Raw genomic sequence first — 18772 nt, forward strand, 5'->3', positions numbered from 1 at the left:
ACATGACCTCTTATCCGCCCAACCCTACAAGGTAGGCAGGTCATGTCCACTTTATTGGTGAAGGAATGGGGATTCGGAGAGATTGATTTAAGAGACGTGCCCAAGGCCACACAGCTAGTTAAGTGGCTGAGAGTTCTAGCTGCAAACCCAGGGCTCTGTCCTCTGGGTTGCAGGGACTCTGGGGTTCAGAGCTATAGGATCCCTCTGACAGCATGGTGAAAGCTATGGACACCACCCCCTCCAATGTGCACCTGTAAGTTTTTATACCATTTTGGGGGGCGGGGGTCACTGACCCCTTGCCTTGTAGTACAGCAGGCTACCTTTCAGTTCCTACTTCTGGGGACTGCTTTGAAAATTAAATGTTTGGGAAGCAGTGCTATATAGATATTCCATTAATATATGTTCCTGTTGGTATGGCAAGGATGTTTTCAGGGATACCCAGGTCACCTCTGCGGCTCACGGATGCAAACCCCATTGAATGAATTCCTTTGGCTAAAGACTGAGATGGTTAACTCAAATGCCTACAGAGGCTGGGTGGACACCAAGAAGCAAGGGTGGGGGGAGGCGTGAGGCAAGAGGCAGTCACTGCAGCTAAGGGGCAGCCAGTTAGCTCCAGCTGATTGTGGCCCTGTGGGAATTAGAGCCCGGATTGCTGCATCTTCACATTTTCCAAGGGAAGTCTGAAATTCGAATGTTAATAGGAAATAGCCCTTCTTTTCCCTGTCCTACCCACTTTGCCATTTAGATAGAGATAATTTTACATATGGATCAACATTTATTAACACTTAATTGTGTTACCTATTTGTTCACCCCTATTTTTTGCTTTCTTGATTTTGGGGGTTGGGGGATATGCTCAATTTATTTTTTTCAGAATGGGTCTCTGGCCTGGGTAATATATTCTGAGTACTTTGTGTTCTGAAGATGTCTTTGTTTTTCTTTCAGATTTGAAGGATTTTATTGCATAGAATTCTTAGTTCAAATGAATACTTTTTAAAGTAATGTTAAGTCTCATTCTTTAAAGAATAAGCTGAGTTTTTTTTTTTCCACTCTCTGGAAAATGTTTGGATTTTCTCTTTATGGTTTTAAAATATTACTAATATATGTTTAGGATTAACTTAAGTATTAATCTTACTCTACAACTGATGGATTCTTTCAAGCCAAAAGCAATGTATTGCTCTGGAAAGTTTTCTCTACTGTTCCTTTCATTGGTTCTTCCTCTTCATCTGGAACTTATGTTGGTTTGATATTAAACCTCTGAATCTGTCACCCATGCTTTAACTTAAACAAAAACAAAAAAACCACAACTTTTTTGACTCTTTGTTGAGTTCTGGGCATATCCTTTGGTTTAATATTCCAGCTCACTGACTGGATCAGTTTATCATACAGGGAGAAGCCTGGCTACCCAGCTATTCCAAATGCTGACCACACCCCCCATCCAAATCCCTATAATTAATAGCCCCATTACTTCTAGGAAAAATAAAGTAAAAGTGACAGGATTTATACTCCCATCTTATACAGCTAGAAAACCAGCTAAAATATTTGGAAGAAAGGACTTCAGACACTGGACCACAGGAGAGCAGAACTGTGATCCTGGAGAGAAGAAAAACAAACAAAGCACCCTACAGTTGCACCAGCTTACTGTCTGGAGGCTGGAGGCTACTGGAAAGGGGGGTCCCAAACTGAGCCTAGCAGCCTTACTGACTTGAGAAGACTAATATTAGTGTTTGAGGAGGCCAATGTGGCTATAATTTGAGAGGCAGAAAACAGAAGGATCTCTTCTAATCTTTGGCTGAGTGTGGGTATGTGTGGATATGCACATGAATGAGAGGAAACTATTCAAATTTGAGGAAAGCCACCAGAAAGGAATAGGCAAAAAAATTATTGGAGGTTGCACAAGGTAGGGAATGGTACCTATTCCTGCCAGCCAGAGTGAGAAGATTTAGTAATACATGGGGCATCAGGTAGAATCCTCAATGGGGTATTGCCTTACTGGCAGAAAAGGTCTCCTAAGACTAAAGATTGTTTTGGATCTAACAGAGCTTGAATGCAAAACTTGGAAGGATTCAACTGATTGCAAGTTAAGACTAGACAAAATAATACCTGGAGTTTCCACAGGGCTTAAAATAGTTCCTGTCCCCACGAGCCAGGGTAGAAAGTGTACATGAATCAAAATTCAACATTATTTAAAGGAATGCCCCTCCTCCAAATTCTAGCAACCAAAAATTACAATTTATAGTGTCCAGCATCTAATCAAATTTACAAGGCATATATAAAAGCGGGAACATATAGCCCATGAACAAGATAAAGGTCAATGAATAGAAACAGACCCAACAGTTCTAAAATTCAGACAAGGACCTTCAAGATGGAAACTACAAGCATAAGGAGGAGAGGTATGAAAGATACAAAAAAGAAAAAAATGAAAGCTACAATTTCTAAGATTAAAAAAATACACTGTCTGGGATTATAAGCAGAAAAGACACTGCAAAAGAAAAGATTAGTGAATATGAAGACAGAGCGAAAGAAAGTATCCATAATGAAGCAAAAAGAAGGATTAAACGGAAAAAAGAATAGAACAGAGCATCACTGACCTGTGAGACAATAGTAAATGGCCCAATAGACACGTAGAGTTCCAGAAGTGAATATAGAAAACAAACTGAAAAATAATGGCCCCAAATTTCCAACTTTGATGAAAACTATAATCCACTGAATCAAGCATCTCAAACTCTAAGTAGAATAACCTTTAAGAAAGTCATGTGAAGGTACATCATAAATAAATTGCTGAAAACCAGGAATAAAAGGCTATTTTTAAAACATTCTGAAAAAAAAAAAAGACACTCTACATTTAAAGAAATAAAATTGAGGACAATAGAAGACTTTTTGTCAGGAATAATGCAAGTTAGAAGATCGTGAAGAGACATCTATAAAGTACTAAAGGGAAAAAAGAAAACCCTGTCAACCTAGAATTCTTAACTGAACTAAAACATTTCAAAAAGGAAGTCAAATAAAAACTTTTAAAATGCAGTACTATCAGACCTGTGCAACAAGAAATATTAAAGGAAGCACTTCATGGAGAAGGAAAACGATATCAGAAGAAATCTGGATCTATGCAAAGTAATATTACCAAGGATAAAGGGAAATATTTAATAATGATAAAGGACTCAATTCGTCCTGTGACACAATAATCATAAATGTATATGCACCTAATAAGAGTTACACAACACATGAAACAAAAATGATAGAATTAAAAGGAGAAACAGAAAAATCTACAATTATAGTTGAGGATTTCAACATTCCTCTTTCAGTAATTGATAGGAAAAGCCAACAGAAAAGCAATAAGAATATAGAAGACTGAGCAATACTATCAATTAATTTGACCAAACTGACATTTCTAGAACACTCTAGCTGACAAAAGCAGGATGCATATTATTTTCAAGTACAAACAGAACACACATCAAGGTAGAACATATTCTGGGCCATAAAACAGAGTTTTAATACAGTTATACATTTGAGAGGATTGAAATTATACAAAATATGTTCTCTGGCCAAAACAGAAATAAACTAGAATAAAAGAGAGATATCTGGAAAATCCCCAAATAATTAACAATTAAATAGCAAACATATAAATAAGCCATGAGTCAAAAAAGAACTCAGAAGGGAAATTAGAAAATATTTTGATATAAGAACATATCAAAATATGTGGAATGCAGTTAAAGCAGTATTTAGAGGGAAATTTATAACATTAAATGTTTGCATTAGAAAAGAAGGAAAGTCTCAAATCAATGATCTGACCTTCCACCTTAAAAAAAAGCTAGAAAAAGAAGAGTAAACTCCAAAATGACAGAGCAAATAAAACCCAAAAGGATGAAATAAGTGAAGACAGGAAATCAGTGAAACAGAACACACATGCACATGGGTGATCGTGCACACATGCACACATACGCACACATAAATACATGCATATAGAGCAAATCAATGAAACCAAAAGCTAGTTCTTTGAGACAAATCACTAAAATTGATAAACCACTAGCCAGACTAATGAGGGAAAAAAAGGAGAGAAGACACAAATTACCAAGATTACAAATAAAAGTGGAGACAGCACTACAGATCCTACAAACACTAAACAATAATAAGGGAAGATTATGTACAAACCACCAAAGTTCATTCAAGAAAAAATAGATAAATAATCCTATAACTATTACAAAATTTAATAATTTAATTCAAAGTGAAAAATTTTCCCTCAAAGTAAATTCCAGGCCATCTCAGCTTCACTGTTTACCAAACATTTATGAAACAATAGCAATTCTATGTAAACTCCTCAAGAAAATATGAGGGAACATTTCCCAGCTTTTAAATAAAGAGGTTAGTATTACCCTGATACTAAAACAAAGATATTATAAGAAAACAAAACTGCAGAACAATATCACTCATGAACATATACACAAAAATCTTTTTAAAAAATAGCAAATCTGACACTAGCACTATATAAAAAAGACAAAACATCATGACTGGGTGAGATTTATCCCAGTAATGCAAGGTTAGTTTAGCATTCAAAAATCATTAATGTAATTATTCTTCTTAATAATAGACTAAAAAAGAGAAACTATATGATCTTCATACAGACTGAAGAAGTACTTGACAAAATTCAACAATGATTCATGATTAAAAAAAAAAAAAATCTCTTAGAAAAGTAGCAAAAGAAGAAACGTCTTCAACCTGATAAAGGACATTTGGAAAAAACTATTGCCACCATCTGACTTTATAGTAGAAAATTAATGCTTTCCCCCTAAGATTAGAAACAAGGCAAGGATATCTGCTTTCACCACTTCTATTCAACATAGTTCTGAAAGTCCTAGTTGGTGTAATACAGCAAGAAAAAGAAACAAAAAGCATATTGGAAAGAATAAAGTAAGCCTCTTTATTCTTGGATGACATGATTGATGGTCTCTGTAGAAAATCAACTTTGACTCACAGACATCGAGAACAAACTTACCGTTACCAAAGGGGAAAGTGGGGGTGGGGGGGAGGGATAAATTAGGAGTTTGGTATTAGCAGATACAAACTACTATATATAAAACAGATAAGCAACAAAGTCCTACTGTATAGTACAGGGAACTCTATTCAATATCTTGTAATAACCTATAACAAAAAAGAATATGAAGAAGTATATATATATATATGTATAACTGAATCACTTTGCTGTATACCAGAAACGAACACAACATTGTAAATCAACTATACGCCAATAAAACTTTAAAAAAGAAAATCAACTTTGCAGAATTTACCAAAAAAAGCTGCTAGAATTAATGAGTTTAGCAAGTTTTAGGATTCAAGGTCAATTTAAAATCAATTAGGGACTTCCCTGGTGGTCCAGCAGTTAAAACTCCACGCTCCCAATGCAGGGGGCCCTGGTTCAATCCCTGGTCAGTGAACTAGTTCCTGCATGCCACAACTAAGAGCCTGCATGCCGCAACTAAAATAGCCTGCATGTCACAATGAAGATCCCGCATGCTGCAACTAAGACCCAGTGAAGCCAAATAAATTAATTAATTAAATATTAAAAATATAAAATAAAATCAATTACATTTAATATAACTAAAAACTGGAAATTAAAATTAGAAAACAATACCTCTTTGTATTAAAAGTCTGGAATACTTAGACACAAATTAAACAACGACAACAACAACAAAAAAGCAAGATCTATACACTGAAAACTTAAGACCTAAATGTACAGAAAGTTCATAATCTTGGATTGGATAATTCAATATTGTTGAGATATCAGTTCTTCCCAAATTGAACTACTGATCTGATGCAATCTAATCAGAATCCCAGCAGGATTTTTTGTAGCTATTAAGGACTTGATTCTAAAATCCCCATGGAAATTTAAAGAACCAGAATAGCCAAAATAATCTTGAAAAGAAGAACAAAGCCAAACAATTTAAACTACTTGATTTTAAGACTTAACTATTATAAAAGCCACACTAATTAAGACAATGTGATATTGGCATAATGATACATGTATATCAATGAAACAAGAGTCCTGAAATAGACCCACACATATACAGTCAACTGATTTGAAGAAGATGCCAAGGAAATTCAATGGGTAGAAGTCTTTGCAACAAATGGTGCTGGAACAAATGGATATTTGTATGGAAAAACAAACAAAACACCACCCTTGGCCTTTACCTTATATCATATACAAAAGTTATCTTGGAATGCAGATGTAAACATAAGAGCTAGAATTATAAAACTTCTGTAGAAAACAATGGAGAAAATCTTTGTGAACTTGGGTAAGGCAAATTTTCTTAAGATACAAAGAGCATAAATTATAAAAGGAAAAAAAATGATAAATTGCACTTCATCAAGATTGAAAATGTTTTCTCTTCAACAGATACCATTAAGGACATGAAAATGAAAGGTGCAGAATGGGAGAAAACTATTTGTAAAACATGTGTCTGGTAAAATACTTGTATCCAGAATACTGAAAGAATTACAACTCAGTAATAAGACAAACAACTTGGTATCAAAAGATGGGCAAAACAGACCCTCCACCAGAGAAGATATATGAATTTGAAATAAGCTTTTGAAAAGACTCTTTTTTAATATAGCAGCCTTATTCATGATAGTCCCAAACATCCAACACTTCGTAATTGGACAAAACCAAATTGTGGTACATTAATACAAGGGGAAACTTCTAAGCCATAAAAAGATGAATCTCAAAAGCATGTGCTAAGTGAAAGATGCCAGACACAAGTGACTACATATTGTGTGATTCCATTTATGTGAAAACCTAGAAATGTAGAACTGGAGTGGCAGAAGGCCCTCAGTGGTTGCCACGGGTCAGGAGTGAATGGAGAGGACTGACTGTAAAGGGGCATGAGGGAACTTTTTGGAAAGATGAAAAAGTTCTAGATCATGATTCTGGTAGCGGTTTCATGACTGTATACGTTTGTCAAGACTCATCTAATTGTACACTTAAAATGGTGAATTTTATTTTATGCAATTATACCTCAATAAAACAAACAAAAAAATGTTGCTCTAGGGCTCCCTCCTCCTCTTTTTGTTTATTTTGAGTTTGAATTCTCTGAAATTGCACTTAAAGCTCTCCAAGAATTTTCTCTTGTATTTATTTTGGACTGGGTTTCTTCTGGTTCCAGGAGTTTCTCAAAATTTCTGGATTGATGTCATCTTTCTAATTTTCTAGCAGTGGTAAGGATTACAAAAACAGACAAACCAACAACCCAAGATCTTTGATCCTTTCAAAGAGTTTGGGATCGGGAGACGTAAAAGCATACATGTAGTTTGCTAATTCCACAGTATATTCTCTCAATGTTTCAGGAGACAAAGGCTGTCCTTGAAAACAGTAATTATAAATAGTAATTGGAAGTGAGTAAAAGGACTCTCATAACATTTAAGGGACACACCACTTTAAATAATTCAGTTTTTCTATTAGGATCACAGTCACTCCTGGCCAACTGCAAAGTTGTTTCTTTTTATTTCTCTTGTCCCTATTACCACTTGGGCTGGAGGCAATTTTTTACTTCAGATTCTCGAAGTCCTCCAGCTTCCTCATGCTAACCTGACCTTTAAGATGTGAGTGAAGCTGTACTGAACTGCTCCCCTGTGTATGTGGGAAACCTAGTGTCTGTCCCTCCCAGTGTCTCTGAAGCGCTTGGCAGACTTTTATTTCATCACAACATTTAAACTCTTAAGTGCACGTGAAATCCACCCCTCCCCGTTTTTGTACCTTGTCAACCCTCTGGACATTCCCCTAATCCCTTTACTTCCCTAAATGCCACCCACCCAGGGTGTGTAGCAGAGTTGAAGGAAAGTTTGTGGTAACAGACGAGAGCTGATCAAGCATCTTAGACATCTTGTTTCTTGAAGGTCTGTGGGCCTTTCCTGCTACTGTGGGGTTCTCACACCATTTAACTTGGCTTTTATCGTTTTACAAATTTTCTGGGGACCTCCTTTTTCTTCCATTTCCTCTTTTTCTTAGGTCAGCACTCCCACCCCCTCATTCCTGTTCATCTTTCATTCTACTCATGAATTGAATGATTCATTCATTCTTGAATTGGAGTGTTACATCTAACTAGTCTGTTCAATGGAGTTTTAATATATATGGCTACCAATTTTTGAAAAATAGAAATTTAATTGAAAAATTCTTAAAGGTTCCAATTTAGAAATTAAGAGTTTTGAATATGCTCAACATTTGGTATGTTCTCTCCATTTAATAAAGTCTTATGGTAACTTTACATTTAACAGAATATTGTATATTGCTACTGTACCAAAAATGTTACTGTTTTGTATTAACTCTCACTTTGACATATAACATAAGAGTTTCCGGTTTTCTACTGATACATCTAGTGGTGGCATGATGGGCATCAGTCAGGGTCCCAGCTGGAATCAAATGGCACACTCGAATTAAGATAATCAAGGATATTTACAAAGAGGGGGGCAGGATAAGGGAACCACAAGAATTAATGCAGCAACCCACATTAACAGAAGCACCCCTAAGGCAGAAAAGATAGGGGATGGGAGGTCCCCCAAAGGAGAGGAGGTCCCTTCAGTTGGAGGACATAGCCAGCCCAACCTCACGGGGAGTGAACCAGGGGAATAAATACCTTGACCTCTCTTTCAGGTTTCCTCCGGTCTTCTGCTAGAGCTCCTCGTTGGCTCAGCCCAAGAGGAATCCAGAGCAAGGGAACCCACTGGTGAGTACAGGTCAGCCTTCCAGCAGAGTATGGCTGTGGAAGGACAAATGGAAGATACCGGGCACACATTGCTTATTTTAATCAGAAATATTCCTTTCTGTATCGACAATTTGAATGTTAATTAATCGGGACTCTGATCGCTGTTGAGGGAAACTCAACTTGATGTCTTAAAAAAAAAAAAAGTAAAGAAAGAAAGAAAATGGAAGAAAGGCAGGGGAGGAACTGATTTTAGGGAAATAAATGCTGTTCGGGCACACACTCTCCTCCTCATCTCTGCATATGCTTGTTTGTTTTGTATCCAAGTGGGGACCTGACCTCCAAGAGCATTGGGGTAGATCTTTAGAGCAGTATAATCAGACAAAGGATGACTCATCTTCCAACTCCATGGAGAAAAGTCTCAGAGAACTTTACTAGGAGATTTAAATCTTGATTAAAAGAATAAATCAAGGGATGAATAAACATTTGAATAGACGGGATGGGAAGACTGATTGGAAAGGTGTTATTTCTTACAAATTAACTTATAAACATAATGTAATCCTAACCAAAATCAAACTTGAACTTTTTTGGAGTACGAAAAATAAAGTCTAAACTTCATCAAGAATTTGCCAGAATAACAAGATGAAGAAAAAAAAAAAAGGAATCGCAAAGGCAACTTGCTTAATTATTAAAACGCATTATCAAGTGATTAGTCATTGAAAGTATTATACTGACGTCAGAATGGCCAGTTAACTGGACAAAACCAATGCAGTGGGCATGGATTAACCAATAATTGGTGCTGGGAAAATTAACTGTATGGGAAACAATCATGCTAGACTCGTAAGTCACATTTTATACCCAAATAACTTCCAAATGAATTAAAGAGTGATGTAAAACACAAAAGCATAAAATGTAACAGATGAGATGAATATTTAATCTTGGGATGCAAAGGACTGTTTAGGCATAAAAAAGATTTGACAACATACAAATGTACAACTTAAATGTCAAAAAAATTACATGCAAACTTAAAAGGCAAACAGCAAACTAGGAAAACATTCTTAAGTTGAGAAACTATTACTGTACTGTATAAAAATATTTAATAAATGTTTACTAAATGATGTTTGTTGATTAAATGTTACTTTTCTGAAATCATTAGGGAAAAACAAAGCTAATAATTTTGATAATATAACAGTAAACGGCAATTAATATTATTACCTTATTGAAAATAACAAATGCTTTTGATATTCATAATTTAGTATCTTATTTTCATTAAACCTATAATAGAAGTGTAAAACACACACAGAAATAATGCTCACATATTTTTCATTTTTAGAAAATTGAATCCCTTATGATCAAAAGTAGTTATTCTATCTTATACCCTTCACACAGATTCCTCTGTGAATAGCTTCACTTAAATCACTTAGGTTTCTCTGTACAATACATTAAAACTGTAGTTGCTGATATAATTTAAAAAAAGAAAAAAACCTATAAAAATAATGTCACTCACTTGACATGGAAAATTAACCACACAGAATGAGTTCAATAATGTTCTGAATTTAATAAAGAATTGATTTAACTCTGCTCAAGAGTCATAACTCAACACTTTTTTTCCCCAATGGAAGAAGAAACAGAATATACTTTGCTTTAAATACCAATTCTTAAAAAACTGATGAGAAAGTATGAGTAGTGGCTAAAAAGAGAAATGGGTGCATTCAATTAAAATTTTTATTTCAATTATCCACAAAACAATATAATAACACTTTATAAAAATATTAAGTTTTAGGCTACCATTATTCATTTAAAAAAGTGTGCTAGAAGGCTGTTTTTGCCAACTTCCTCTTTTGGTAAGGAAAACACATTAAGAGGTTGAAGAAGAAAAGCTGTTGGAAAAAATCTTCAAATGTACAAAGTTCTTTATTTTTCTCAGCAATTTAAAAATACATAACCATTTAAACTGAATACACATTAAGTTAGTGTTTTATTTCCTAACTATACAATCGATATTATAAAGAACTGCTCCATTCAGTTAAAACCTAATGAATACCATCAACTTTTTCTGGCCTATTTTTCTGAAGAGAATTAGTACATAAACACATAATTTTATCCTTTTTAAAATGCTTAGAAAAATTGTAATATCATAGTTCACACAAAGCCCTTTAAAACTCTGATGTCACAGGTTGTAGACGTTAAAGGTAAGTGATGACAGCAGTCTTCTTGGGAAAATCCTCTTGGAAGAGGGATTCAATACTAAGCAGGTTACGTAAACATAAGAAAGCCACCACAATTTTTAGTACCAGAACTGTTGCCAACCTGCATGAAGTTCATCTGCCACATTTTAAAATGGTTTGAATCTCAACATAGATACCTCAGCACAGAATTTTAAATTTAATGATCAAATCAGGTATGTGATGGTAGTCAGTAATAATATTCCTAAAATACTGGGACCTGATGTGTTGCTTTATTTAAAGTGTGACTATAAAAGAGAGTATTTTAAAACGTAAATACCAGACTTTCATTTGTCAGATTCAGTCCCTTTGCTAGGCACTTAAACCAGTGATGCTGCTATTCAAATTCGTATTTTGGAATTTTCTTTTTGAGTTAGTCATAAAAATCAGTATTATTCTGTATGTTTCACTTCTGTACTTTAAATAGGCAAAATCTGTCCCCTTCTTTTCACCACTGCTATTTTTCCGAATATGTTTTCCTCCTCAAATCAACTAAGTTCTAGAAGGGAAAAAATGATAATCATTAAGTATATTTAAAAAGTGAATGTAGATTCAAACACGGATTTGAAAACTGGAGTTCTAAAAATGTTTTACATAAAAGCTGTATCACTGGAATTAGTGGGAAGCCTTAACTATTTTGAGGCTATAGCACTCATTTAGTATTTATGTTAAGAAAGATTAGCTTTATAGTCATACCTTATAACTCTTAAAATCTCAGAAAATAAGTGAGGAGCTTTGAGTGCCAGCAAAGCCATTTTGTCACTCTGTAACGTCAACATTAAACATTACATTCCATCTCTCTATCTGTAAAACTTTCACATTTTCTTTTCTCATATTTCTTTAAATACATTTTCCTCTCTGTTAGTCTATATTCAATAAGAGCAAAAGTGCATTCAAGTCCCTGATCTAGTGATATTTTATATTTGTGGCACCCATCATCATAAGTACATATTAGCAATCTCACAGTACCAGTCTGTTTTTCAAAAAGCACTGTTTAAATGCTGGGTTTATTTTTTTTCATGCTATCTAAAGATTAAAAGATTTCCCCTTTGATTGGATAGTATGATTTCAATTATATATTGCCTTTAAAAAAATCAGTGCAACCTTATAAAAGATTAACCCATATTCTAGTTACCTTCATTATTTTAAACTGAGCTATTCAGAAATGATTAAAGTGAAAATTTTCTTCTACTTTCCAGTTCCATGAGTATACTGAGTATTAACATAGTGCATTATACTTTCAAATTCCACTGCTGTTGTCTAACATTTAATCAAGTTTTAGATGCTGTTTATATTCCTTTTTGCTTCTAAAAACCTGGCCCAAAAAAAAAAAAAAACCTGGCCCACTTCCATGCAAACAGAGGCATATATTAAGGTTGCATATTAACTGTTCAACTTAGAAAAAACTTTTAAGAATAATAAATGCAAGAAATTTTTTAAAATTGGAATGGAATTGTTTGGTCCCATGAAGTTCTGTAATTCTAGATTTTATTATGGTATAACTTTTTAATCTCCCAAGTTTTGTCTATACTGATTGATAAATTTCTCTTAATTATGCATTTGGGGAATAAAAGAAAGGTAGTGATTCATAAACAGTAGCCTTGTTGCTCTTCATTGTCATGCTATCACTCACACAGTCATCAATATCTTAACTATACTTTCTTTGGACCCTGAAATAAGCTGAAAAATTCATCATTGGTACTTCAGAGTTTAACACTTGGAAAAAAAAAAAAAGTGGTTTTGTGCAACCACATCTGTAATTCCAGTTTACCATCAAAAACATGCAGGGTGAAGAAGATTTTCTTCTTTTGATTCCTGTACGTGAGGAAGTCTACACAAGTTCTTTACATTTTGGCAGATTTGTGCATATAAAATTGGCTTCTTGGATTATAAATTTTCTCCTGGCTGGTACTGCGGCTCTGTAGCAGTGAAGTAGTCTTCCAAGAAGGACTGGATATATTCAAACGTTGGTCTTTCATCAGGGTCCTTCTTCCAACAAAGATTCATCAATTCATGTAGGGACTCTGGACAGCCCTGCGGGCACGGCATCCTGTACCCTCGTTCCACCTGTTCCAGCACCTCGCGGTTTACCATACCTATCACGCAAGATTCAAACACCAAAAAACAGTGACGCCAAACACCACTAGCAAAAAGAACAAATTCCCTAACCACTAACTAATTGGAGGTATATTCGAGTGAGTTTATTTAGTGAAACGATTCTTTCAACAAAGAAATAAATTTTAAATGTCAAAGTACATCAACAAGAGCTTAGCATATCTTTTTTCATTCCACCTAAAATCTGGCTTTTAATACTAATGCCTTCAAAATTAATGAGAATTGAGAGTGCTACTCTGAGGTACTGATACTTTCTGATACTAACAGTTAATAATGACCAAACTTGGGCTAATGAGGAACAGTGGCAAGACAGTGTCTGAAAGAACTTTCAAACAGGAATTCAGAAGAAAGAGTGCTAGTCCTGGTTTTGCCAAATATACTAATTATGTTATTTTATATCAAGTCAGTTCCTTGAACCAGTTTCCTTATCAACTGTCACCTGTTTGACTTACCTCAAGTTATTACACAGTTCCTTTCTTGTATTCCTCTGTAATCCCCACCAACCCCAACAGCAGTGCACCCTGTGTTATCACAGGGTAAGCATACCCTCAATTACCTGGGGAAGGAGAGGACTAGGATATATTTATGTTCATCTCCTAAGAGAACAGTAGAGCGAAAAGGCCCTTTTAGAAAATGCCCTAAAGGGAGAAAACTGCGCACACCTTACCCTATCTCAAGGATTGTGGCTCTCATAGACTGCTCCCCATCCAATGACCAAAAAAAAAAAAAAAAAAGACAGATAGAGAGAGAAATATAAAGGTCTCCCCCAACCCCTTACACTTTTGCTCATAATAAACTCCAGTTACATGAAATGCAAACTTACCTGGATATGGCACTCTGCCCTTTGTTACCAGTTCCGTCTGTAGAATTCCAAATGACCATACATCAGACTTTATTGTAAATCGACCATATAGTGCAGCCTCAGGAGCTGTCCATTTGATTGGAAATTTTGCACCTAAAACAGTATTGACAAGCTTGCTTCAGTAACTTGTTTTTTTCTATTTGTGTAAATATGGCATAAGCAAGGTTAATTTTTTGTCACTATACCTACTGTACATGTCATGTGTCAAATTCTTCAAAAGTACAAGATACATGGGAAAATTTTCTTTAATACTATTTAAAATTTGCATTAATAAAAATCGCATTTCTTCCTGATAAGATATTCAATGACAGAATGGCTGGTGGGGATAGAAAATCATTCAAGAAAATAGAGGTGGGGGCTTCCCTGGTGGCGCAGTGGTTAAGAATCCGCCTGCCGGGCTTCCCTGGTGGCGCAGTGGTTGGGAGTCTGTCTGCCAATGCAGGGGACGCGGGTTCGAACCCTGGTCTGGGAGGATCCCACGTGCCGCGGAGCAACTGGGCCCGTGAGCCACAACTACTGAGCCTGCGCTTCTGGAGCCTGTGCTCCGCAACAGGAGAGGCCGCGATGGTGGGGGGCCCGCGCACCGCGATGAAGAGTGGCCCCCGCTTGCCGCAACTGGAGAGAGCCCTCGCGCAGAGGCGGGGACCCAACACAGCCATAAATAAATAAATTAATTAATTAAAAAAAAAAAAAAAGAAAGAAGAAAAAGCTGCCTTCCTTTCACTCATGTACTTGGTCAATGATCTATCCCTTTAAAAAAAAAAAAAAAAAAAAAAAGAATCCGCCTGCCAATGCAGGGGACACGGGTTCAAGCCCTGGTCCAGGAAGATCTCACATGCCATGGAGCAACTAAGCCCGTGTGCCACAACTACTGAGCCTGCGCTCTAGAGCCCGCGAGCCACAACTACTGAAGCCCATGCGCCTAGAGCCTGTGCTCCGCAACAAGAGAAGCCACTGCAATGAGAAGCCCGTGCACCTCAACGAAGAGTAGCCCGTGCGCAGCAACGAAGACCCAATGCAGCCAAAAATAAATTAATTAAAAAAAAAAAGAAAAGAGAGGTAAAAACTCTAGTAAGAAGCAACCAAATACATGGGTGATAGGATCTATAACTTTTAAGTCAGTCTAGCTCCTAGTAGTTCTAACTGTTGGTTGCCAAGAAAGTATTCTATCGGTTCTAACGTCTACTGGTTTTCGACCACAATCTCCTTTCTAAATATTTTATGATATCTCTCTGGAAAATTTTATTGTACTATCATTTTTAAAAGACTAAAAAATATTTAGTCAAATACTTAGTGTATACTTACTTTTTATGCACAAGACATTATGCTAATTGTTATAGGAGACACAAAAACATAGCCTTTGTGATGTTTATACACTTACAGTGAAAATGAGATTATAGGTGTCTTAAAAACTTGAAGTTGCTTATATATGTATATAATGTTGTAAAACATTTCTTTAGATGTTCAAACAGAAGATCAATTTTCATTAGCACAATCACAAAAGGTTTCATTTAAAAAGTGGAGGCTAAGTTTAGCCTTAAAGAATGCTTAGAATTTTTGCAGGTAAAGATTAAAGAAGAATAGGAAGATATTTCAGCTGGAGGGAACAGCACAAACGTATGGAGACTGAAAAGAAAGCACTGTGTTGAAGACAGGGTTTCTCAACCTGGGGACTACTGGCATTTGGGGCTGGATAATTCTCTGCTTGGTCGGGGCTAGCTTGTACTTTGCAGGGTGTTTAGTGGTATGCTGGGCCGCCCCCCAGCAGATGCCAGTAGCAGCCTCCCAGTTGTAACAACTAAAAATGTCTAAAGGGACTTCTCTGGCGGTCTAGTGGGTAAGACTCCGCACTTCCACTGCAGGGGGCACGGGTTCGATCCCTGATCGGAGAACTAAGATCCCTCATGGTGCATGGCGCGGCCAAAAAAAATAAAATAAAATAAAAATAAAAATGTCTGAAGATGTTGCCAAATGTCCCTTGGGGAGCAGTACCACCACCCCTGGTTGAGAACTGTGATTTAGGGAACAGTTCCCAGTGGTTTGTCTACCAACATGGTCAGTAACAAAAAGATACAGTCCAATGAAAAAAAGAGAAGAAAGATCACATATCAATTCATAAAGCTAAAATCATTAATTTATAGGTATATCCTTTATTCTGAGATTACGTTCTTCCCGCTTGTGTAGTGTTAAAATGCTCTTTCTTTTATGAAATGATGGTAATAGTGGATAGCCGAAAAAAGTTTTTTTGGGTATATCTACTAAATAAATCTTCGCTAACCTTTACGTTGGTCTTACTAGTTTGTATTGAAATAGTTCGTTTATAATTCAGTTGCAGACAGACATTAGTCAGTGAGCTCCTTGACAGCAGAAATCATGCCTCTTACAGCTGTGCCCTCACGTCCAGCACGTGGAAGGACTCAAATGTTTGTTAAAGACAAGCTGAAACTAGACAGTAGGAGATGCTGAATGCCAAGGCATCTTTTTTATAGGTGTGGAGGCCTGAAGGTTTCATCAGGATGAACAACCTATGTGCTGATTTGCACTCGACCTTACTTACTCTCTGCCTGTCAAAGTTACACTCTTTCTTTGCATAGTGGACTGAGCGTCCACTATGTTAGGTAATGTCAGGCATTCTACATCTATTAATTCATTAAGTTTCACAACAATCTTGAAAAGTAAGTATTACCATCTAATATTTGTAAGTGAGGAGACTGAGGCCCAGTCAAAAAGGTTAGGTAACTTGGGTGAAATCTCTGGGCTAACAGGAGATGGAACTGGAACTCAAAAACCCATACTCTTCCTGTATGCATATATTTTGTCCTTTAAATGTGTACTGAATGAGAGCTCAGAGAAATAGACACCAAATAAAAGAACTGACCTGTGTTAATTTCTGTAAGCTCCCCTCCCTCACTGTTTACAGTGTCAATCTTATAAGTGTTTTTATTTACTACAATTTTATATATAATAAAGAATTATTGTAAATCTGGCATGGAAATGGTTTCCAAAGCCTTTATAAAATTGTATGCTATTTCTTAAGATATTAGCTCCTAGTCCTTAGTGTAGTAAAAATTGGATGGTTCTGAAGTTTGTTACAAAAGTTATTTTAAAATGTTTCTTGTTTGTTGGCATGCCAAAGGAAGTGTGAAGAGGAGAATACTGCTTGCTATATTTATAATGCAAAGAACACCCACCGTCAGATTCTTCCTTGGGGGAAATAACTATCAGAAAGCCACAGTACTATGCACCGTGTATAATTTTATGAATAAAAATCAATGTTTTTATGACGTTTTTTTTTTCTTTTCCTTTCTTTTTTATTGGAGTACAGTTGCTAATGTTTCTATGACTCTTCTGAGCAGACCGAGAGCTGTTCTTCTTATTCTGTAAAACCCTGTATATTCAAAAGAATGGTAAGAAATACCCATCGAAAATGAGGTTACAAGAGTTTATTAAAAAGTCATTTTACCTTGTCTAGCTGTATACTCATTGTCTTCAATTAACCTTGCTAAGCCAAAATCTGCTATTTTGCACACAAGGTTTTCTCCTACAAGAATGTTAGCAGCCCGAAGATCTCGATGAATATAGTTCATTCTTTCAATATATGCCATACCATCAGCAATCTTGGGAAGAAAAAAACATATATGATACAAAGGGAAGGAGGGAGAGGACAATTCTGGTTAATGTTAAGTCAGATCGCTGAAGAATCATGTATCTTCAAAAGAGATGATAGTAACAGGGCATAGTCTAGCAGATAATAAGAAGAACAGAAAACCTTTTAATGGAGGGGGAGGGAGAGGAGGATAAGGAGGGAGAGAGGGAGAGAGAAGGAAGGAGAGAAGGAGAGGGGATAGGGGAGTAGGAGAAAGGCCCACAAAGCCTGAACCATTTACCTGGCCCTTTCCAGAAACAGTTTGCGGGCCCCTAGTATAGAGGGGCTCAGAGCCTTGAGCTCAGGTGTGTGGACGAGGCTTGACATATGCCAAAGTCTCACAGGTACGGTTTCTTGGTATAAAGTTTCTCTAAATTGCTAGATCCCATGGACATCTGGACACTCACTGAGAGAGGAGTCTTAGACCCAATGTGTCAACCAAAGCCAATAAAAGGCCCCTTGAATACCTACCACACATCTGAATATAACTTTTAATAGTTTTCATTTATATTTAAAAACAAAAATCCAGAATAGTAAAACTATCCCATCTTTAACTGTATATTGCCATCTTAATTCTTGTTTTGGACTATATTAAATAAGAAATTCAGCATATACTTTATCTTTATTTATTTATTTAAAGACCAATATTATTAATTATTTTAGGTATATTACTTTCCAACCTTCTATCCTGGTAGGATCAGTATGATTCTACGTTGCTTAATATCTGCCTATCTACAGCACCCCACTCCCAGCTTTGTTCAGGGCCTTTTGCAGCATACACTTTAGATTTCTAATACTTTCTTTGGAATAGCGATCATTCATTGTCTTAAAATTTATCTACTGAAATATAAATACATATAGATTTTATATTTGTGGATGCATATGTTTCTGAAAGGCCATATGATACAGGACAGCACTGTACTGGGAGTTACCTGATTCTAATACTAATAAGTTATATGACTTTTAGATACCTGGGTCCTCAAGATACTACAGTATCTGTAACATACGGAGATCAGACTGGATTATCTGTAATGTTCCTCCCAGCTCTAAAATCCCATGATTTCACTATTTGAACAATAGTATCTACTAAGATTAGTTTACATTTTTAATGTACACTTGCAATTCAAATGGACACATGTATAAACACACAAGTACCTGAGCAGCCATGTCAACCAGTTGTGGGAGCTTCAAGTACTTTCCATCTCCCTCCTTCAGGAAATCTAATAAGCTCCCTGTA

At 36.0% G+C, this 18772-nt stretch overlaps 1 protein-coding gene and 2 long non-coding RNA genes across 8 annotated transcripts in view; 2 read left to right on the forward strand and 1 right to left on the reverse strand.

The window, feature by feature from the left end:
- Positions 1 to 18772, forward strand: part of LOC309610599 — a 504212-nt gene that overhangs the window by 88765 nt on the left and 396675 nt on the right. The window lies entirely within an intron of this gene.
- The window catches only part of LOC309610581, a 49045-nt gene continuing 30275 nt past the window's right edge, over positions 3 to 18772 (forward strand). Inside the window, exon 1 of the long non-coding RNA XR_014234048.1 lies at positions 3 to 8711. This is a non-coding gene — a long non-coding RNA (uncharacterized lncRNA). The remainder of the gene's footprint in view (positions 8712 to 18772) is intronic.
- YES1 (YES proto-oncogene 1, Src family tyrosine kinase) overlaps positions 10395 to 18772 on the reverse strand; it is a 77371-nt gene continuing 68993 nt past the window's right edge. For all 6 annotated transcript variants that reach the window (XM_082353588.1, XM_082353585.1, XM_082353586.1 and 3 more), the window contains 4 exons: positions 18691 to 18767; positions 17353 to 17506; positions 13851 to 13982; positions 10395 to 13008 (listed from right to left, as the gene is read on the reverse strand). In XM_082353588.1, the coding sequence (XP_082209714.1) occupies positions 12800 to 13008; positions 13851 to 13982; positions 17353 to 17506; positions 18691 to 18767 (572 nt within the window). In that variant the 3' untranslated portion in view covers positions 10395 to 12799. The remainder of the gene's footprint in view (positions 13009 to 13850; positions 13983 to 17352; positions 17507 to 18690; positions 18768 to 18772) is intronic.

The sequence above is a fragment of the Balaenoptera borealis genome (assembly GCF_965194805.1).
Source record: "Balaenoptera borealis genome assembly, chromosome: 14".
Classification (NCBI taxonomy): Eukaryota; Metazoa; Chordata; class Mammalia; order Artiodactyla; family Balaenopteridae; genus Balaenoptera; species Balaenoptera borealis.